At 40.0% G+C, this 23,463-nt stretch overlaps 1 protein-coding gene across 4 annotated transcripts in view; it reads left to right on the forward strand.

Moving 5' to 3' along the window:
* Positions 1-16,025, forward strand: part of NXPE3 (neurexophilin and PC-esterase domain family member 3) — a 42,196-nt gene extending 26,171 nt beyond the window's left edge. For all 4 annotated transcript variants that reach the window (XM_012476716.2, XM_064374572.1, XM_012476711.3 and 1 more), the window contains exons 5-7: positions 1,718-1,791; positions 9,861-10,067; positions 14,608-16,025. In XM_012476716.2, the coding sequence (XP_012332139.2) occupies positions 1,718-1,791; positions 9,861-10,067; positions 14,608-15,158 (832 nt within the window). In that variant the 3' untranslated portion in view covers positions 15,159-16,025. The remainder of the gene's footprint in view (positions 1-1,717; positions 1,792-9,860; positions 10,068-14,607) is intronic.
* Positions 16,026-23,463: the final 7,438 nt, after the last annotated feature.

The raw sequence follows: 23,463 nt of genomic DNA on the forward strand, positions 1-23,463 counted from the left end.
TGGTTATCTCTTTAATCCAAAAGAGTTCTTTTTCTTTAGCTTATTTTGTTTTGTATGGCATTGGCTATTTTGATGTTGCTGTTTTGTAGAATGTCCTTTGCTTTTTTTTTTTTGAGACAGAGTGTCGCTCTGTCACCCAGGCTGGAGTGCAATACAATGATCTTGGCTCACTGTAACCTTCCCTCCTGGGGTCAAGTGATTCTTGTGTCTCACCCTTCCGAGTAGCTGGGACTACTAGGCATGCACCACCACACCTGACTAATTTTCGTACTTTTAGTAGAGATGGGGTTTTGCCATGTTGGTCAGGCTGGTCTCAAACTCCTGGCCTCAAGGAGGTCCGCCCATCTCGGCCTTTCGAAGTGCTGGGATTACCGGTGTGAGCCACCATGCTCGGTCTACTTTGGATTTGCTCTATTGTTTCTACTTTCCATGTGATTAGATTGAGGCTAAATATTTTTGCAGGAAAATTACAGAAGAAATTTTCCTGCAAAATGGAAATTATGTTTTTGCAAGATAATTATTATACAATAATAATTAAATAATGATTATAACTATAGAGAAGTAAATTGTATTTCTTTTTTTCTTTACCATAAAACTCTAAGCTCATGAAAGTGGTTTATATGTGCTTTCTTAAAAAATCACTTTATTTAATCTATGAAATTCGATTATTCTCTAATGTAGCCGGGCCTGTATATTTCCTTCATTCCTTGTTTTTTATCTGTCTCCTCTCTGTGAGCTCCATGAAGAAGGAAGGGCTGTGTATTTTCCTTACTGTAATAGCCCAGGAGTCTAGGACAGTACCTGGCTTAAGAAGCTTAAGAATGATTTTGCTTATTTATTGAATAAACAGTTTTTTTCTGAAATTGATGAAATAATAAAAAATGACTTCACATTCCCATATCAAGAGTTTGGAAAGTTAACATTTTATTTTGTTTTTTTGTTTGTTTGTTTTTGGTCTAAGTACAAGAGGCCTAGTTTTACTGTGACTCAGTTTCTGGAATAGTTACCCTGGGTTTTCAGTGCTTTTATCCTTTCCTTCAGCCTTCCCCATGTTTTAATGCAGCCCTCCAAAAATATTGACTGAGTACAGAGTCTAGACCAGGGCCTGTGCTAGGAGACACAGGTGAATGGGGCACCATCCTTGTCTTTGATTAGTGTATGTTTTATTTTATTTTATTTTCTCCCCCGCTGCCTCCCTCGAGTGGTGTATGTTTTAGTAAGGAGAGCCGACACCAAAGAGTCCTGTAATGATGAACAGAGTACTGCATGAGTACATATCTGGGGGCAAGTGTCCCCAGCAGGGCTCCTCTCACATCTGGAAAAGGCCTAGGGAATCTGACTCATGACTTAATGCAGCCTGTAGTTGCAGCCCGAAAACTAGGTAATGACAAAATAGACATTCTTGTCAGTGTGAGCCACTCTCAGTCCAAGGGGAGTACGTAATTCAGACCAGAATTGGTCATTTTGGAGTTTGCACTCTTAGCAGTATAGAGTGCAGTGAAATTTAAGAATCAGTTAAATTTCTTTTCAGTTTATGTGTACATATAACCTGCTTATTATAAGAGACCCAGTTTATTATTTGTGTTGGTTAACATAAGTATATTTCATCATAATAAGGCTCCGTGAAATTAGTCATTTTATCATTTGCTAATAAAGACATATATCTGAAAATAAATGTTCCAGAACCTAAGCTTGTACTTTTTTATTCCTCTTAAAGTGGTGTCAATATCAAAATGCCAATCAACTCCAGTGGACCTGATTGGGTAACTGTGATTCCCAGGAGAATAAAAGGTAAAAAAAAAAAATGAGCTTGATGATTTGTTGTTTTTCTTACTAAGCAGTTGAGGCTCTGTCATTTCATTTATGTTGTAAAAACTTATATGCCATAGTTACTTCTGGGGGCAATTGAAAATATTAAAAGTACTGTTTGATTAAAAAAAATCAAATCTTGTGTGCATAATTCTGAGTTTTGCTATTTATTGTTATTTTATTTTATTTTATTTGCTGTTACCTAGGCTGGAGTGCAGTGGCACAGTCTTGACTCACTGCAGCCTTGACGTCCTGGGCTCAAGTGATCCTTCCACCTCAGCCTCCCGAGTAGCTGGGACTATAGGCACACACCACACCTGGCTAATTTTTGTATTTTTTTTTTGCAGAGACAGATTTTTGCCCAGGGTGGTCAAACTCCTGAGCTCAAGCAGTCCTCCCACCTTGGCCTCCCAAAGTGCTGGGATAGCAGACATGTGCCCGGCCGAGTTTTGCTATTTATGCTCATGTAAAAGTTTTCTTTTCTTGCTAGCCCTACTCTTCTGTTTGGCTCTTCAAGAGTCTTTTTAACAGTGTTGTCCAATATGATAGCAACTAGTCACATGTAGTGATTCAAATTTAAATTAAGGTTAAATAAAATTCAAAATCTAGTTATTTAATCACACATGCCCAGTAGCTATATGTAGACAGCATTTTATACCAACAAAAAGTTGATTGGATATTGCTGCTCTAGAGATACTTGAGAAATATAGGTAAAATTATCATGGAAATGTTTAAAATAAAAAAAAGTTGGGTTGGAGAATAGCAGCTGTTCTCAAAGTGTGATTTGTGCATCAGTGGCATCAGCATTACCAGGAGACCTGATAGAAATGCAAATTCTCAGGTCCCATTTCGGCTACTGAAACAGAAACCCTGGCAGGTGGGGCCCAGCAGTTTATGTTTTAACAAACTTTTCAGGTGATGCTGATTTATTGGTGTACAATATTAATAGTAGAAGAACAAATTCAGAGGAGTAAATGTGTATGTTATGTTTTTGCAGAATAGATATAATTGCTGTCGTGATTTTTAGAAGGAAGGGATGAACGTTACTAGTGAGGCTTAAGCAGATGGCAGGCGAGGTCCTTTTAGCTTTTAGAAGTGTGTTAACTCATAGTCCTCTACTCAGCAGATGTCGCAAACCCTTTTGCTGCAGGGGCTCGACATTTAATGCATGTGGATAGAGCAGAGTGGATATTAGCCACATGTCCTGTGCGGGTGCCGGGGAAGGAACTGAAGAGCAAAGACTGTCTCAAGGAGCAGTCTCTCTTTAGTTCCTGCTGCTTTGTTACCATGAAGAAACAAACTCCGTGTGGCCAGATCCGTAGATTTGTCTTTTCCAAGAGAAACCAGAACTTCGAATTTTTTAATGTGATATCTCCAGATTTTAGAACATCGACACCCAATTCAAGACTTTAAAAATATTGTATGGGCTAAATAAAATTTGCTTGGCCCATATGCAGCCAGGGCACTGTCAGTTTATATTTCTTGTCTCTACTATCGTATGCCCCAAGAACTCCCAGTCTTTTCCTAATGAAGAGCTGTATCTGATTTACTTGAACCAAATGAATTACTAATTTTAGAGGATATATATGTGAGGCATCAATAGTGGAAATATTTATCTTTTGTCTCTTTGGGCCTCAACCCTGAGGTCAAGATGTCGGTAGACATGGTGTCTACTCTAAACACTCTCCATGTCCAACATCCTCAGGAGGCCCTGTCTCCACTACTGGATCCGTCCTTCTTTCTCACAGACTCGACTGGCTTGCCCTTATTGTGATGCCCTAGGTGAACCAGGGATGGTTAGTGGGAAGAACTTTGGAAAGTTTACCTGTACCTGACAAGTCTTGAGGATCAGCCAGGAAGTGGCCATGGGCTTATGATTTACTCTTCTGGTTAGAGGGAAGATAGATTTGGTAATTACTGAACTTTTTGATTTATTTTTAGAGGAAAAAAATAATTTTGAATTAGTAGGAGCAGGAATTCCTGGTTTTGAATAGGAAAACCATCTTGCGACAGGTATATAATTGGAAAGAAAAGAGGAGGGCAATTGCTTTTTGGAATATAGAAGGAACCCAGCTTGGTACAACTTCATTGAATTTCATGCTCGTGACCAGCAGGGGGCACTCAAAGACCCTATATCAAGGGCTTATATATTTTTTTCCTTTTCAACTTCATTCTAGGCAAACATTCTGTTTTTGCTTAAACTTTCACCAACCTTGTTACCAATTACTGCCAAAAAAAAAAAAAAAACTCACCCAAAAACAAACAAAAACCTTTCACCAGCCAATTTTAGCATTCATCGAGGTTCATCAGATCTTGCCTGTAGCAGTGATTTCTGAGGCATTCTAATGGTGACTTTTTTATGTCTCTCATCCTTTCAGCATTTATTAGTTGGAATTCTTCTGCAAAGAAGAGTTGTCCCTTCTTCACTTTAAGTACTTATATCAGTGTAGACTCATGATTGCTTCATTCTTTGGGTTATAATCCAATTCAATCATTCTTTTCTTTTTCTCAAATCGTTCCCGTTTTGGCAGTTGGGAACACCTTCAGGCTGGCCTCTTTGTCATCCTGGGTGCTGTCATCCGTTTGTTTGTTTTCAGCACTTCCTTACTTCCTGGCACCACAAGATACTGGAGGCTTGTCTTGTGTTTTCTTTGGATTAGCATTAGAAGGGGTTTATAGTATTTCTACTTTTATTTCACTTACGAATCCTATATTTTGAAGCTTTTTCCCTATGAAATTGTATTTATGTATTAGCTAATAAATATGAAATTGTAAATGTATTAGCTAATATTCTTACAAGGTAAAATTATGGCTAAGATTCATATTTAGATTGCTTGAGATTGCCAGTGCTACCGCTACTTGTGGACATAATTCCAGACAAAAGCAAGGAAAAACAGTTTTTAACTCTAGTTGACTACCTTATTAAGGGCAAGCGTCTGGTTTATGTCAGGTTTTCCCATTGCTAGAATTACTGCGGAATTTTCATTAGTACCTGTAATGTGGTCCGCAGATTATCACAGCTGTAAGTGGCTCAGGGACCTTGACAGATTCTAACCTCATCAACAACTTGAGCTTATATTTTTTGGGGGAACTTACTGAGAGTTTGGGATAAGACTTGATCTAATAGCAACAGTATAGATAAGAACAATGAAGTTATATATTTGTGTGTATCTTTGTAACTACGGTAGGATGAATACTGAGATGACTAACAGTGATCTGTGCTCTTACATAATCTCCTGCCCCGTAAGTATGGGAGGAACATATAAATATGATGGTATATCATTCCTATGATTTGGTTATGTTATATTTCAAAGTTGACTTTAAGAGACTGATATTATCCTAGGTAGACCTGACCTTATATCAGATAAGCCCTTAACAGGGGCCATGTTCTTCCTGAAGAAAGAGATACAAAGTGTAAGAAGGATTCCACGTGAGGGAGATTCTTCATTGCTGGTTTTAAAGATGAAGGGGAACACCTGGCTAGGAATATAGGCAACTTCTAGGAGGTAGAGGGCATCTCCTGGCTGATAACCAACAAGGAAATGGAATACTCAGTCTTACAACCACAAGTAACTGAATTCTGCCAGCAACAGTATCAGAACTGTTTATGCAATATTGATACCTCCCTTCTCCATTCAGTAGAGAAGAGTTGGTTTGTTCAGATCATTAGAGCTTTTAACTGGCATTAAGTACAGAAGTTTCCAAGAACTAAAGTAGACCAAAAGGGGAATTTTCTAACATTCCTTCCTGACTGCCATAACATTACTGCTGCGGGACTGTAGCCTACCCTCTGTCTCTCCCTTTACCTTCCTCCTCCTCTCGCAAGATCTACACAACTATCTTTTGTTCTCTATTATAATACCTAGTCTGTTGAATATGACAAAATTAGCATACACACTCACAAAAGCCATGCAGCTGAGTGCCATGCACACTTAAGGTCTTGAAATTTATTGTCCTACTGCTGTCCTACTCCATCTAGAAATCCATTATTTCAAACCCCTATACACAAACCTCCTGGGCTCCACCCTCCTTCTACCTTCCATCTCCTTCACAGCCAGAAAATCCCCGAATGTCCTACTCTCTGGCAGCAAATGTATCTGCATTGCCAACCATCATAACAGCTTTCTTTCCCTCTTAGGTCAGAGGAAGGAACACGGCTCCTCCTATATACTTAATAAAATAACAAGAATACTCACAATACACTCATGTTCCTTGTCCTATAGAAGGTTACATGCTCCGTCTGTGCTGTAGATCTCATCCTCTCCTCCTCCTCCGCGTCTCTATATTCTCTTTCTCCTCAAATTCAAGTCCCTCAAACTTCCACTTTCAGCCAAGATAGAGAAACAGTAATGCGATTTAGCCTCCCACATGATGAAACAACTCAAGGGAAAAAAAAATCCAAAATACATAAAACAATGGTTTTCCAGACACTAGGCATCAGGCAATAAAACACAGTGATGCCCGAGAGACAGTAAACAAATGAGGTGAGCCCTAACATATATAGGAAAGAAAAGTAAATTTCCAAGGTTTCATAGGGGGAATTCAAGGAGTAAACTCAAACTTAAGCCATTACAATTACTGTGTAGCTGGGTCCTTCTCATATTCCCAGTGCTTGACAGAGTGTTCCTAACCAGCTCAGTACACACTGTCTCCATTCCTCACCCTGTCGAGGACTATCTCCCCCTACTGACCTTATCCCAAGCTTCCTATGCTCATGGCAGTCTCTGGTGCAAGGAGTTGGTTGATCCCATTTCTTCTGTCTTGTCTTTGCCTTATAAACCGTATACTCCTTTTGTCCTGCCTTTTCCTGTTCTTAATTCTGCAGGCATTTCCGTACCATAAAATAAAGGGACAGGTTTGCTACACATGCTCACCTGGTGCTCCCCACCCCTGCCCTGCCTTAATTCATTCTGTGTCCTTTTCATCCAGCTCTTTCTGGATGATTTAGGAAAATTTATCTCTCTGCCTTTTTCTCTCTCTCATTTTGTTCTATTTTTGGCCCAGATAGCCCTCATTATGGCTAATGGATTACATGGATGACACCCTTTGGAAGAAAATGCAAACCATGGGCTTTAAAGAGAAGCCAAGAAATTTTAGAGATGTAGAGACATTATCTTCAAATAACAAAAAATGTCCCTTCTTGTTTTGCACAAATCTTCATATCTACTTTTACAACCACCCCTGTTTAAACTTTTTCCTTCACCAGCAATATTCAAGATAACCATAAAGTTGGGTAATAACTCATTTTTATTTTTTTGTTTTAATTTTATTCCATGTGAATAGTACGTTAGGGGTTATATAATCTATTTAGGAGACTTTTATGTCTCAGTTATCTTACATGAAATGCATTCTGGGTTCCAAGAAACACTGTTTAATCAGCCACAGACTGCTTAAAAATAAATTGCCAGAAAATGTTTTTGTCCCAGCTGACCATAAGGGGGCAGTGTAGGTACGTGCATTTCATTTAAAAAAAATTTAAAAAATTTTCCTCATTTAGCATGCGGCATGTTTAAAGAATTAACGTCAGATTTAGTAATTGATTTGCGTTGCTTGACTTAGCTCTGGTAGTAAATATAATTAACATTTGAATGGAAATGGTAATTGTTTCCAGTGTGACATATACTTTTCTTTATAACACATATTTGACACAGAATAGCCGAGTCTACTGAATTAACAGTGGTAAAAAATTGTAACGTCAAAATTACTTTTAATTCTTGTTCTAGTAAATGTTTTCTATGGACCCTGGGCCCTCTGTGTCGTCTCTGGAGCTCTCTAGCTATGCAGCCTTGATGTACTGAAATAATGAGGGAGCTTTGCAGAAGGTGCAGTAAAATGGTAAAGCTACACCTGATAACATGTTCAGAAATTGCTTTTGAACAAGCCAAGGAAATATTTACCCTACCTCCCAATTTTTCTTTGATAATCACATTTACCAAAAAAGCTTTTAAAATCAGCATTGGGTTTCCTTTTCTACTTGGGCTCTGAACCTGCAAAGAATTAGCAGATGCCTAAGAAAAAAGATTAGGTATGCATTCTCTGTCAAATAGAGCATCATCGTTGGAGGGAGAAAAACCAAAATAATTTTGAGTGACACAGATAGTGTCGAGTCAAATAAAGCTAAAAATAGTCACAAATAGGGGACTCACTTAAATTTAAATTTCTCAGTTGTGTAAGCATTTAAATTCCAAATTGTGGCCTAATAGGTGACTATAGAATGACTGGATTATGACTAAGGTTGTGTAAGAAAATGATATAACCTGGTGGTTTCTTGAAGATTGTATGTTTGAAATGAATAAATATATACCTCGAAGAAAAAAAAAAAGAAATGGCTGACATCTGTAAACGTCTTGTTTTGAGATGAGCTCTAGCTCAGTGGTTAAGATCATGGGGGCTCCCCTGCCTGGGCCAGGTCCTGGCTTCGCTCCTTACAAGCTCAGCTCTGGGACCTTGGTCAAGTTGCTTAGCTGTTCTGAAAGGCAGGGATAGTAATGGGACCTACTTTAAAGAGTTACTGTGAGCATATGAGATAAAATGTTTGCTCAGAATAGTTTCTGCTGCAGAGTAAACTTGCAAGAACTATTAGCCATCACAATCCATTTTGAAGCATGTAATGTGTGTTGTTTCCACAGCGGCATTTTCTACAGGAGGTGTTAGGGCAGAAGGATGTTGACTCTCCCTCTGAAAGGTGTCCTTTTGCTTGTGCTATCATGTGTAGCTAGGTTACAGCCAGGAGTACACATTGGTGATGTATTTTTAGTATTGTTCATTATGTATAAAGACTTTCTGAACCTTTTGTATTATGGAGAATAATCCTTTAGATTGTATGCCATTAGTTTGTTCTCCATATTAAGTGGTTTTTTTTGGAATTGGAATTAAAATTTGAAGGTAGGATTCATGGATTCTAACTTTGCTTTTAATGGGCTGAAAACAGTGAACTAATACTACTCTGTATGTGTAAAATATCAGTCTGAGTTGTTACTTGCCTCACAGGCATGTGGGTGAGAAACTCTTCTGTTGTGGGATAACGCTGGATAAATGCTTATGTCCACACATTTTCTTGGCTTTTATCATCCTTTATATTTGGCTTTGATAAAAACATACGTAATCAGGACGGACACGGTGGCACATGCCTGTAATCCCAGCCCTCTGGGAGGCCGAGGCGGGCAGATCACTTGAGATCCGGAGTTTGAGACCAGCCTGGCCAACATGGTGAAACCCTGTTTCTGCAAAAAATGCAAAAATTAGCCAGGCATGGTAGTGCGTGCCTGTAATCCCAGCTACTCGGGAGGCTGAGGCAGGAGAACTGCTTGAACCCAGAAGGTGGAGGTTGCAGTGAGCTGAGATTGCTCCACTGCACTCCAGCTTAGGCAAAAAGAGTGAGAGTCCATTAAAATATATATATATATAATCAGAGGGAATGCCGAAAGTCTTCCTTTTCCTTTCTGTCAACCAGTATCCTCATGCCTATTTCATATTTGTCCATTTTTGTATAAAAGAAAACTTTAAAAAAATTTTTTACTTTACGTTCTGGGATATATGTGCAGAATGTGCAGGTTTGTTACATAGGTATACATGTGCCATGGTTGATAGGTTTGCTGCACCTGTCAACCCATTATCTAGGTTTTAAGCCCTGCATGCATTAGGTACTTGTCCTAATGCTCTCCCTCCCCTTGTCCCCAGCCCCCCGACAGGCCCCAGTGTGTGATGTTCCCCTCTCTGTGTCTGTGTGTCTCATTGTTCAGTTCTCACTTATGAGTGAGAACATGTGGTGTTTGGTTTTCTGTTCCTGTGTTAGTTTGCTGAAAATGATGGATTCCAGCTTCATCCATGTCCCTGCAAAGGACATGAACTCATTCTTTTTTTATGGCTGCAGAAAACCTTTTTTTAATCAGGAGAAAAGTCTGGGATTTGAGAACTGACAGCAGGAAATGTTTCCCACATGCCAGCAGGCTAACAAAAATACATGGGCACAATTGTTTCTTGGGACATCTTTCATCTGTTGTTCGAGGATAATGTTAAAATATTTTTTTTTTCCTTTTTTTTTTTTTCAGAGACTAATAATCTAGAACTATCTCAAAGCTCAGGAACTTTTCCTTCTGGGTATTATTATAAAGACCAGTGGAGGCCCAGAAAGTTTAAGATGCGTCAGTTTAATGACCCTGACAACATTACAGAGTGCTTACAAAGAAAAGTGGTGCATTTATTTGGTGACTCAACAATCAGGCAATGGTTTGAATACCTGACTACGTTTGTTCCAGGTTGGTACTTTGCTTTTTGTTTCATAACTCCTTTCCACATTAGCTTTGAAATAAGCAGACTCACTCAGGTGCCTGAAGAAAGGTTATCAGGTGAAGAAACATGTATTTCTCTGAAGGACTGAAGAGGCGTGTGACAGTTTCTGATCAATAGCTGTGTTGTGTTGTACTCACAGAAGCACTGGGTTCTCATTGAGGTTTATGCCACTGATGAGCTGTATGACTTTGGGCAAGTCATTTACTTCTCAGGGCTTCATTTCTCCATGTGTGAGATGAGACAGCTGGACCATGTCACTTCACAGCTGTCTTTCACTTCTAATATTCTGTGTTGTGAAATGGAGGTGGACATTTCTAGTTGTTTCTCCCCTACTTCTGTCTCATCCAACTTTAAGCTTATAGTAGCTTTAAGTAGAAGGAAGCAGCCAGACCTATTGTTGTCCATTTTAATGCATTCTTGCAGCAAAGCCATCCCTGTGTTATCCATTGGGTCTACCATTGGTGTGCCTCTGAGGTGGAGTTGGCTCCTCCTGAGGGAGTCTGGGTAAATTCCAGCATTCTTAGCTTCTTGATTTCTCTGTTTGGCTCTGGGGCTGTTCTCCAGACTCAGAACAAAATCCCCGTGGCTGGAGGCCCACTCCTTCTTCACAAGGGCATTCTTCTTTCTGAAACGGGTGTGGATGAGGTAAGGAAGGCGGGATCTTGGAGGAGTAGAAATAAAGACCCTGCTTACAATTTGGAGAGCTGATAAATAGTTTCATGGGAACTGTTTTTAATGGCTATGTGTGGGCAAGGCTTTTAATAAAGTAAAGCCTGATGGTTTATTGTGAGTTGTTTGTGATTCTTTTAATCAGCTCTTTTTTTATTAGGTCAACTTAGTTTTGTTGATTGATTGAGACGAGGTTTCACTCTATCTCCCAGGCTGGAATGTGAAGGTGTAATCATGGCTCACTGCAGCCTCAACCTCCTGGGCTCAAACGATCCTCCCACCTTAGCCTCTCAAGCATTTGGGACCATAGGCATGAGCCACTTTACCCGGCTAATTTTTTTCTATTTTTTTGTAGAAATGAGGTCTCACCATGTCGCTCAGGCTAGTCTCAAGTTCTCATGCTCAAGCAGTTCGCCTGCCTCAACCTCCCAAAGTGCTGGTGGCTCACACCTGGCTTCAACTTAGTTTTAAATTTAATTTTTAGAAGGAAAGGAGAAGTACATATTGTCCCCAAAAGTGTAAAGTCAGTTCCACTTTGTTTTGCTTGTATTTGTAATTGAAACAGATACAACTAAACTTTATTTGGTAAAGTGTTAAGTTATCCATTAGGAGAAGGGAAATGCTTTGTATGGCATGATGCTAGGCGAGGTTTGATGTGACGCTGACCAGTGAGGGCCTTCCTGGGCGTCTGCAGTTGCTGCTTCTTAAGTTCCAATGATGTAGCTTGTTGTTGCCTTTGATAGCAAGGATCACACTGACTGTTCTGCACACTTCCTACCATATCCTTTACCGACATATCTTCACCTGCTAAAAATAAAGACTTGTGTCAGTGCTTGATCTTAATCAAAAGAAAGTGGTAGCTTGAGCTTTCTCTTCAGTTTAAATGGAGCTAGATGCTAAATAGTTATTAGGTAGGAAAATCTAGAAGAGAAGCCTGGAACTGCCAGGAGAAAAAAGTGAAACCCACTTTAACCCTTAAGAAGAATATATGACAATTATATTCTTTTTGTTTGTTTTTGAGATGAAGTCTCGCTCTGTCGCTCAGGCTGGAGTGCAGTGGTGTGATCCTGACTCACTAAAACCTCTGCCTTCCAGGTTCACATGATTCTCCTGCCTCAGCCTTCCAAGTAGCTGAGATTACAGGCGCCCACCACCATGCCTGGTTAACTTTTGTATTTTTATTAGATACTGGGTTTCACCATGTTGGCCAGGCTGGTCTCAAACTCCTGACCTCAAGTGATCTGCCTGCCTCAGCCTCCCAGAGTACTGGGATTACGGACATGAGCCACCATGTCCAGCCTATAGAACAATTATATTCTGATGTTACTTCTTCAGAACTGACTGTGAACTCCCTGAGGGCAAGGACTGTAGCTTATCCATGTGAGCTTTGCTGGCTTGTAGCACATACAGTAGTGGGCACTAAGTAGGTGCTTAGGAAATATTAGTTGAATTGGATTGTCAGCTTAAGGCGCTTAAGGGAATATTTAGGGCTATAAGACAAATCCTGTTTCCTCACGGGGCACATGCTAAGTGATGAATTATACAGAGTTGTTTTTAGGAATAACAGTGAGTCCCACTGATTCCTGGGACCTTCAGAATGTCTCCAGGCAGCTAGACCTTGAAATACAATTTAGAAAAGGGAATTCTAACCTGTGATGCTATCTACATCATTCCATGATAGAGATGGAAGTTTTTCTGTGGGACATTGACATGATTGTTCATCTATAGGGTAAAATTGAAAGTCAAAAGAAACAGGGCTGCTTTTTCCTTTTGCTTATTGCAGAAAGAGGTGTTTGTTTTCATTTTTCAGAGTTACATTTGAACTTGCTTTAATTTTATTTTAAAAACATTTCAATTTTAATCAATAGGCAGGTATATTTCTGGGGTACAGTGTGATATTTTGGAATTATTATATCAAGTAAATTAACATATCCATCACCTCACATAATTACATTTTTATAGTGAGAACATTTAAAATCTCCCCTTTTAGCAATTTTGAAATATACAGTACATTATTATTTACTACGGTTACCAGGTTGTACAATGGATCTCTAAAATATTTTCCTTCTGAGACTTTGATTAACATCTCCCCATTGCACCTAACCCCTGGGAACCACTTCAACTTTTTAAAGTTCCACATATAAGTCAGTATAAGACAAATATTGCATGAGGTTCCACATAACAGACATCTGTGTCTGGCTTATTTCACTTAGCATAATGTCCTCTAATTTCCTTCCTTTTATTACAAATGACAGAATTTCTCAAAAGAAGTATTTGGTTACTAACATGTGCTCATAAAACAGAAGTTAAAGCCCCTGTCTTGAAAGAAATAATATTTATCTGTAGGAGAATAAAATGTAAATGGCAAGTTGATTTTTATAAATTAAATGATTATAAACAGACAACGTCTCTGAAGAAGACATACATATAGTCAACAAACATAATGAAGAAAAAGCTCAGTGTCACTGATCATTAGAGAAATGCAAATCAAAACCACAGTGAAATTGTGGTTCTCACACCAGTCAGGATGGCTACTACTAAAAAGCCAAAAAATAACAGATGCTGGCAAGGTTGCAGAGCAAGGGGAACACTTTTACACTGTGGGTGGGAGTGTAAATTAGTTCAACCCTCATGGAAGGCAGTATGGTGATTCCTCAAAGAGCTAAAAGCAGAACTACCATTCGACCCAGCAATCCCATTACTGGGTATATACCCAGAGAAATATAAGTCATTCTGCCGTAAAGACACATGCAAGTAAATGTTCATTGCAGCATTGTTCACAATAGCAAAGACATGGAATCAACCCAAATGTCCATCAATGACAGATTGGATAAAGAAAATGTGGTACATATACACCGTGGAATACTATGCAGCCATAAAAAGGCCATCCCTTTTTTTTTTTTTTTTTTATTTCCGAGACGGGGTTTCACTCTTATTGCCCAGGCTGGAGTGCAATGGCATGATCTCAGCTCACCAAAACCTCTGCCTCTTGGGTCCAAGCAGTTCTCCTGCCTCAGCCTCCCAAGTAGCTGGGATTACAGGCATGTGCCTCCATACTCAGCTAATTTTGTATTTTTAGTAGAGACGGGGTTTCTCCATGTTGGTCAGGCTGGTCTCGAACTCCTGACCTCAGGTGATCCCCCTCCGCCCTGCTGAGATCATGAATGTCTTTTGTGGGAACATGGATGGAGCTGGAGGCCATTATCCTTAGCAAACTAACACAGAAAACACCACATGTTCTCACTTATAAGTGGGAGGTAAATGAAAAGAACTTATGAACACACAGAAGAGGGCAACAGACACTGGGGTCTACTTGAAGAGGGAGAGTGGGAGGAAGGAGAGGAGCAGAAAAGACAACTGTTTGGTACTGGGCTGAAAACCTGGGTGATGAAATGGTATGTGACACGCTTTCCTATGTGACAAACCTTTACATGCACCCCCAAACTAAAATAAAAGTTTAAAAAACCTTTAGACTAGAGAAAAAAATTGCAATGATCAACACAAATAGCAACATTTCTCGGCCTAATAATTAGAGCAAAAGGGATTATTTTGTTTTTTAGGCATAGGCACGTGTAGAATCTATAACTGATGGTGTTATTTATAATGAATGTTATGTTTGTGGAATAATTTGAATAATAAATATGTTAGAATAAAGGCCCATTGATACACAAAAGGGGGCAGAATGCAGTGAAATAGGTATTCCCTTTACATTTATATTGTACCTTTTCGTTGTACTTTACAAAAAAGCTTATTATTTGAAGCCACTTAATAAGGTATAATCAAAATATATGTGCTTGGTGTGAATGTTTTTATGAACTTGAGTTTTCCTTGTTTCAGATTTAGTGGAGTTTAACTTGGGTAGTCCCAAGAATGTGGGCCCCTTCCTTGCAGTGGACCAGAAGCACAACATCCTGCTCAAATACCGCTGCCATGGTCCACCCATCCGCTTCACCACCGTCTTTAGCAGTGAGCTGCGTTATGTGGCGAATGAACTGAATGGCATTGTGGGAGGGAAGAACACAGTGGTTGCCATAGCTGTGTGGTCTCACTTCAGCACCTTCCCCTTGGAAGTGTATATCCGGCGGCTCAGGAACATCCGTCGAGCGGTGGTTCGGCTCCTCGATCGAAGCCCAAAGACCGTGGTGGTCATCCGGACGGCCAATGCCCAAGAGCTGGGGCCTGAGGTGAGCCTTTTCAACAGCGACTGGTACAACTTTCAGCTGGACACCATTCTTCGGAGGATGTTCTCAGGGGTTGGAGTATATCTTGTGGATGCCTGGGAGATGACCCTGGCCCATTATCTACCACACAAGCTGCATCCTGATCAAGTTATTGTGAAGAACCAGCTGGACATGTTCTTGTCCTTTGTGTGCCCCTTGGAGACCTAGCCTGTCCTGGAAGGGACTGGAGGAATCATATTCAATGACCTCAGTTGACCTGAGCTACAGAAAGTGGCCCCAGTGAGAGATGACTGCCATTAATAAGTATAAAATTTCAAAAAGAGCTGGACTTTATATGATAACTTACAAGGAGCTTAGAAAATGCGGGTTACATTTATATCTACCTATAGGATTTTATCCAGTCTTGACTTAGCCATGGTAGAACTCTTATTAACAGCAGCTATACACTGTATTGCTCTTGTAACCAAAGATGCTAATGAGTGTATTTGAATTAGCTTCTCCTGAGAGGGGTGATTACTTTGCTAAAGACTATGAAACGTGTTCTGATGGAAGGGACGATGGCAGTAGAGTGTTTGTAGCTTATCTGGTAAAGGGAATTGAGTGCATCTGCATGAATAGCACAAGTAGTCCATCTTCTAGGGGTCAATCAGAGAAAGCTTATAGTCAGAGGCTCTTGTGAATGCCCTGAAGACTGCTGTGTCTCAGGAGTTTCTCTTGATGATCTACCTTTTCTGAATTATTTGAAAAGGCCAGTGTGCTTGGTTCGAATTTTATAGTGAGAATATTTACAATTTCCTGCTTTTATCTAGAAAAGAAGCAAAAGGGAAATATGAAAGCAGTACATATAAAATCTGTGTTTGGAATTAATATTTGCATTTGGTGATTGTTTTTTATTTGATCCAGCTAAATTTTATGTGTTGAATACTTACTCTAGAATAACTACTTTTGGAACTGGAAGGGGAAATCTGTAAACAGAAATTTATTTTTATGTTCTGAAATTTGAGGGTTTTAAGAATTGACTTTTATGTAATGAATGCTATTGTGTTATAAAGCTGTGAAAGTTTTTCCCACCAATTTCAGGTGTTTTTCTTGTTGTTATTTTGAACTAGTTACCAAAATTAGAAGTTAAACTCTAATTAGAAATTAGCAAGATATTTTGGTATTTCTTGATTTGTTGTTGTTGTTATTTCTTGATTTGGGCATAAGGTACACCCATTCTCTCATGCTTGGAAGAAACTGCTGTTCCTACTGGCTATCTAAGAATAAGAGAATTATTAATTTTAAATGAGCTTAGTTAATCTGGGGTCATTTCGTAAGTACTTTTTTCTTTCTGAGCTGTGATAGATTGTAGTTTAGTTTAAGTCTCTCCTAAGCGGACATGTAAAGAAACTAGGGAGGCTTTAGAGAGGAAGACAGATGCTTGAAGTATGAAAAATATATACCCTTAGAAGAATGGGTCAAATAATTTGGGTTTTTAATTAAAACAGAGGGCCCCCGATCTTACTTTCCTATCCTTGAGGAACACCTTCAAGTTTTTAAAGTATTTTATGAGGAAAGAAGATTTTTTTTTTTTTTTTTCCTGAGACGGAGTTTCTCTCTTGTTACCCAGGCTGGAGTGCAATGGCGCGATCTCGGCTCACTGCAACCTCCACCTCCTGGGTTCAGGCAATTCTCCTGCCTCAGCCTCCCGAGTAGCCGGGATTACAGGCACGCGCCACCATGCCCAGCTAATTTTTTGTATTTTTAGTAGAGACGGGGTTTCACCATGTTGACCAGGATGGTCTCGATCTCTTGACCTCGTGATCCACCCGCCTCGGCCTCCCAAAGTGCTGGGATTACAGGCGTGAGCCACCGCGCCTGGCTGAAAGAAGATTTTTAATTGTTTCTGAGTCTGATGAGGCAGTAAATATATTAAAATAGCTTAATTTTAATGGTCCTTAAGCTTTATACTACCTGAGGATCACTTGTAATATCTGACAAAAATGCAGAATTAAGAGTCATGGCCGGGTGTGGTAGTTTAAGCCTGTAATCCCAGCACTTTGGAAGGCCAGGCAGGAGGACTGCTTGAGGCTGGGAGTTTGAGACCAACCTGGGTAACACAGCAAGCCCTGGTCTCCACAAAAAATAATAATTTAGCCAGGCATGGGCCTACAGTCCCAGCAACGAGGGAGGCTAAGGCAGGATGATTGATTGAGCGCAGTAGTTTGAGGCTGCAGTGAGCTATGATTGCGCCACTACACTCCAACCTGGGCAACAGAACAAGACCTTGTCTCTAAAAAATTTTCTTAAATAATAGAAGAATTAAGGCCAGGCATGGTGGCTCACATCTGTAATCCCAGTAGTTTAGGAGACCAAGGCGGGCTGATTGCTTGAGCCTGGAAGTTCAAGACGAGCCTAGGTGACATGGTGAAACCCCATCTCTACAAAAAATACAAAAACTAGCTGGAGGCTGAGGTGGAGGACTGTGTAAGCCCAGAATGCAGACGGTTGCAGAGGTTGTAGTGAGCCTCGATTGTTCCACTGTTCTCCAGTCTAGGCAATAGGGCGAGACCCTGTCTCTAAACAAACAAACAAAAAAGCGGGATCATGATGCCTCTGGGATTTATGGAACCAACCTTTGTGGCAAAAGCTCAGTGATTCTGATGGTATTCCACATTTAGAGAAACACTAAGAGGTAAGACAGAATGAGGAAATAAACATGGCTTGTTTATTATTTTAGGGGGTTTTACCAATAACTAATTTAATTCTGTTCATGGTCCAGTAGTGTAGGTGATATTAGCTCCATTTTATACATGAGGAACTTGAGTTCGGATTTGAAATAAGGTATGTGACAGTCCATATACCTTTTCCGCTAAACGTGTGAGACTTTTGTAAAGAAGGGTATTTATTTATTTATTTTTGAAACAGGTTCTTGCTCTTTTGCCCAGGCTGGAGTGCAGTGGCATGATCATGGCTCAATGCAGGCTTGACTTCCTGGGCTCAAGCCATCCTTCCATCTCAGACTCCTGACTAGCTGGGACTACAGGTGTGCACCATCATACCCACCTAATTTTTGTATTTTTTTTATAGAGACTAGGTTTTGCCATGTTGTCCAGGCTGGTCTTAAACCCCTGGGCTCAAGCAATTCACTCACTTTGACTTCCCAAAATGCTGGGATTACAGGTGTGAGCCACTGTGCCCAGCCGAGAGGATTTCTTTTCATGAAATAACTTACAGACATTTCCTCAAGGATTTATAAAGGAGGCTGAGGAGTAATTTTCCCAGAAGAATTTTAAAAAGAAAGAGGGCATTGCTTCTCCAGTGGTTTGGAATGATGCTACTTGATTGTGCAAATGATTTCTTATGATCTTGTCTCATTTCTGTTATTTTTTGATTTGGTGACATAGCTCTTAAAGATTTGGTGTCACAGCTTCTTCAGGTATTCTTAGTCACTTTTATCTCTCTTAAAAACTTTTTTAACAACTTTTAAGTTCAGGGGTACATGTGCTGGCTTGTTTCATAGGTACGCTTATGTCATGGGGGTTTGTTGTACAGATGATTTCATCACCCAGGTATTAAGCCTAGTACCCCTTAGGAATTTTCTGGTCCTCTTCCTGCTTCTGCTCTCCACCGTCCGACAGGCCCCAGTGTGCGTTGTTCCCCTTTATGTGTCCGTGTGTTATCATTTACTTCTCACTAATCAGTGCGAGCAACTTTCATTCCACATCTAAGTTGTCTTTCTTCACTCTGGTGTGGAAATTTTGATAAAGATTTCAGTATCACTTAAACCTTTCCCAGAATATAGATAGAATAATTTAGTTTCTTCCAGAAAGTTAAATTTAGGCTAGTGCCCCATGGTTGTGAATATTAACTATAAAATCTAGAAGAAAAATCTACAGCTAAAATCCATAATTCTATCATCTGAACATAATGAACAGTAGTATTTGGTATATTTTCTTGTAGGTTTTTTAACCATATGGTTATAGAGAATATGTAATTTGGATCTGTGTTTTTTACATATAAATATTTATGTTAAATAGTCTTCATAAGTTATATAGGTCTGCTTAATAGTTCTGCTACTGGAGTTTTCATTATTAGATAAGTTGGTCGTTATGGTTGGACATTTAGGTTTACAATATTAAAACAGTGGTTTATATACAATTTCAGTGGTTGAAAAACATGAATTTCTATTTTGGAATGACAGTATTAATTTAACTTAGTGAATCTCATATTCTAGAACTAAGATGATTGATTTGATGCTGTTTGTGACAGAACCCATAATAAAACCTTTACACAAATTACATTTTATAGAATTATCCTGCTAAAAGTAACCTTTAGGGAATGTAAAACAGTCCTTTGATGTTCCCATATCATTCACTTTGCCATTCTGAACAATTATCATTTTAATTAAGACCACTTAACAGACACTTGCTGGATATAATTCTTAAGTTTCAGACTGAAACTTAATCGATCCGGTTTAATAACTGAATCCAGTTTCACATTTATCAGCCTGAAAACTTAGTTTGCAGATTGGTAAATCAGGGTACTTGACAAGAATAAATATGGTAAGCCTTTACATATTCATGTGTTACATGCCAGAAATGAGTGTTTCTGGACCCTGTTCAAGGAAATAGTGATCACTGAGAAAGGTACAGGGAAATAAACACCCAAGGGAAACAACAGAACTAAGCGTTCCCAACTTCACAAAAAACTGCTCAGCATTATCTTTGTGGGTTCTGGGTAAGTTCAGCTTTTTAACATCAGCTAGTCACTAATGCCAGAAATTCCACCTTAAGTGTATTTATTTTCTTGTGTTAAGCATTATTCAACCTGGTTTATGTCTACAATGTATTATCAGTGTACTTAGGATTCTTGATACCTCAATGTGCAATAAATAAAATTTTGAAGTTGTTAGCTTTTCACTTGGAAGGTGAGACCACAGCCCCTGAGTTCTAAGGGGACCTGGGAATCCCAGGAGAATGGAGGTGGTGGAAGATAAGAGGATGGTTGAGGGCAGGAGTTTAAAGGACACAGAAGCTAGGAGAGCACAAAATGTACTCCACCAACTCCAGTCTAACTTCTCTCTTAAACGTGCTTTTACATTTTAACTTTTTAAAAAAGTGTGGGCTGGGTGTGGTGGCTCACGCCTGTAATCCCAGCACTTTGGGAGGCCGAGGCGGGTGGATCACCTGAGGTCAGGAGTTTGAGACCAGCCTGACCAACATGGTGAAACCCCGTCTCTACTAAAAATACAAAATTAGCTGGGTGTGGTGGCGCATGCCTGTAATCCCAGCTACTCAGGAGACTGAGGCAGGAGAATCACTTGAACCTGAGAGGTGGAGTTTGCAGTGAGCCGAGATTGCGCTATTGCACTCCAGCCTGGGCAAACGGGGAAACTCTGTCTCAAAAATAAATAAATAAATAAAATAAACATACAGGGTGAACTTAAATACATTTATATGTGTGTACATATATTTTCCTTTTTAATATTCTGGTTAAATGAGAGGCCATCAGGCCTCTTTGAGTTTTAAGAGCCTAATGATACGTAACTCTAATGCCCATTTCAACTGGATTGTAACACTCCCTAGGGAATATAACTTAAAAAAAAAAAAAAAGCAGTACCGAGATTAGCATCAAGTGTCCTGAATGGAGAAGAAGTGAAACTAAAAGTCATAGCAGAAATCCTTTCAGTGTTGTGCAATGGTTTATTTGCTGTTAAATCCACTCCATTCCCATTCCCCTTCCCCCTTGAAAATAAAGTGATCTTCATGTTACAGGACCATTCCTTTATGTCACAGATGCCTTGTTCGTTAATTAGTCAATGAAGGCACATGATAGCTATGCTAGTTTTTGATTGCATTGTAAAAGGTAACTTCACCCGCTCACTGCACCCCCACATTTAGGGGCCCCACAGAAAAAGCGAAATAAGATGAGGTGAATCTAGTGAGAAGGTAACTCTAATGCCCAGCAGGAGATTCACTAGGACATTTTAAAAGGACGTCTTTAAGGAAAAAATTTTGTTTGTAGATGTTGCCTCTGATTCCTCCCCGCGGTTCCAGTCCTGGTCTTGGAGCCGGCCATCCAGGGGAATGTCCGGGACTCGGGTCGGTACCTTTTGGCCTGGGAATTTCCAGTGTGCAGAAAAAAATCCACAAACCTAGTCCTCGCTGCCCCCTCCTTGCCTCCTCTGGCCCTCCTCAGTGCCCACGCAAGCCCGTTCGAAAGAGAGCATGACCGTATTCTGTATTTTATTAAACAGGCTCTTATCCCCCGCCCCCGTCCTTCCTTCAGTGGTGAACAGAAAGCAAACGCTATAAAGGGCGCCAGTGAGAGGGGCTGGCCTCCTGTTGCCACGAGGTCACACGGCGAGTTCTTAGAGAAAAAGGCTGCTTAGTTGCTGCTTATCATGTAACCTCAAAAGGAAACTGATCATCTTTCTCACGCTGTCACGTACTTGGGTTATTATCGCTGATTACAGCTGGAAACAATTGATTTGCTTTTACGTATTTGTGCGACTTGACTCTTCAAACACAAAGGTATATTTTTATTATTTGATATTTGGTATTAAGATATCTTGAATCTTAAATGCTGAGATCTTTTTTTTTCTTTTACTTTCCTTTTCCCATAGTCGGATTCTTTACTTTGGAGGCAGTCTCTGATGTTTGGGTAGTCATACTTGCTTTGGGGCAAAATATTGGGGTATAGTTGTTTAGAGAAAGAAAATCTGGGTTTTTTTTTATAGTTTAGTAATAGCAAGAATCATGTCTGTTTGCTTTAAAGGCCCAGGAAGGACTAAGATGCTAATGGAGGAGATGGATAGAATGGTGATGAAGTGTCATAAATTGAATGTAACACTTGATCTTCTGTCAGTGACCTGTGGTATCCCAAGGCAGAAGTCTCCCAGGAGATTTGATATGTGGGTTTAGAGGTATACTTTCCCACTAAGTGTAGGCGTGAAACTGTATCTTTATGGGAAAATAGATCAGAGTAAATTGAAATACTTTATAGCGTGCCCTAATTCATTCTATTACTTCTGTAAACTTAGAATGTATAAATGGCAATTTTATGAATGAAGAAAGCCTGAAATTTGATGAATTGGCTGGACCTCCAGATTCATGATCATCTGTATATGTTAAGGGGTTTTGTTTGAATAAAAGCATATTTCTAAATAGAATGGATTAGAGATTCTCTTCCCTGGGATTGGTGAATTTGCGGTAGTGGCTGAAGGTGCTGTCCCAAAGACGATGACAGTTATGTAAATTTTAAGCATTTGGTAATATATATTCCCTCTATTTAAATCTGACATCTGAAGAAATATCTGGCTGGGTGGAATATTTTTTTGCTTCTGTTAGTCCGACAGTAGGTGGTTCGGACAATAAAAGGAGAGAAAAGTTTCCAAGTCTCATTCACCACCCTGCGTAATCCCTGATGGAGCAGGGGATCAGCCACACAGATCATCTAAACATGCAGGTAACCGTGCAGTCTTTTGATTTGGCGTCAGAGTACAATGTATGGTCCACGACCCATCTCCATCGTCTTTCTAACATCATTACTGAGGCTGAAGACACAGCTGGGCGGGGTGCAGGCGTGGAGCACTGCAGCGACAGAGGCGTCAGTCTGAGAGGAGTTAGCACATGACATCAGTGCACAGCGCAGATGATGGGAAACGTTTGGCAGCATCCTCTCCAGTGTGGAGGGGATGACCGAGGTCAGCAAACTCTAGCTGTTCAGATACAAACTTTTCCTGGCTGAGTAAAAGGAGGCAGACCCTTCTTTTTACTCATCTTGAAACAGACCTTGCTCTCAGAGAGCAAAATAAACCCTTTCAGAAGCTACAGAGTCATGGAACGAAAGGATTATAGAAGGGAAAGATTTTCTAATTGTTCTGAGACCAACAATGAATTGCTCCTGGAAAACACCATTTCCTTTTGGCTCACAGCTGACACTGATCTGGAGGCTCTTGATTTTTTTCTCCCAGGTTAACAGGAGGATCTCGAGGGCCCTGGCTGAACTTCACCTTTCGGCTTTCTTGGCCTGACGCAGAACTCCCGAGGGTGAGAAGGGCTGACATTTCTAAACGAGTAGCGTCAGGCGTTACCTGGCTCCTGCTGATGTCAAAAAGGGTGGTGGGGTGTGTTCTAAGATTTTCCTCTTAAATTAGCCATTTTTTTGAAGTTGCTGAAAAATTGCTATGAATTTTACTTATAGGCATTTTACTGTGATTTCATGAGAACTAAGTTTTTTTTTGTGTGTGTGGTTTAGTGTATATATATATATATATATATATTTTAAATTTATTTATTTTACTTTAGGTTCTGGGGTACATGTGCGGGTCATGCAGGGTCATTGATTAGGTGCATACTATATCCGGCATTTCTCCCCATGTTATCCCTCCCTACCCTTCCCACCCCGTGCTGTCCCTCCCCTAGCCCCACCAACTGCCCACAGTGTGTGATGCTCCCCTCCCTGTGTCCATGTGTTCTCATTGTTCAACACCCATCTATGAGTGAGAACATGCGGTGTTTGGTTTTCT

Source organism: Aotus nancymaae, unplaced genomic scaffold, assembly GCF_030222135.1.
Source record: "Aotus nancymaae isolate 86718 unplaced genomic scaffold, 86718_ANA_hifiasm-v0.15.2.pri h1tg000011l, whole genome shotgun sequence".
In the NCBI taxonomy this organism is placed as follows: domain Eukaryota; kingdom Metazoa; phylum Chordata; class Mammalia; order Primates; family Aotidae; genus Aotus; species Aotus nancymaae.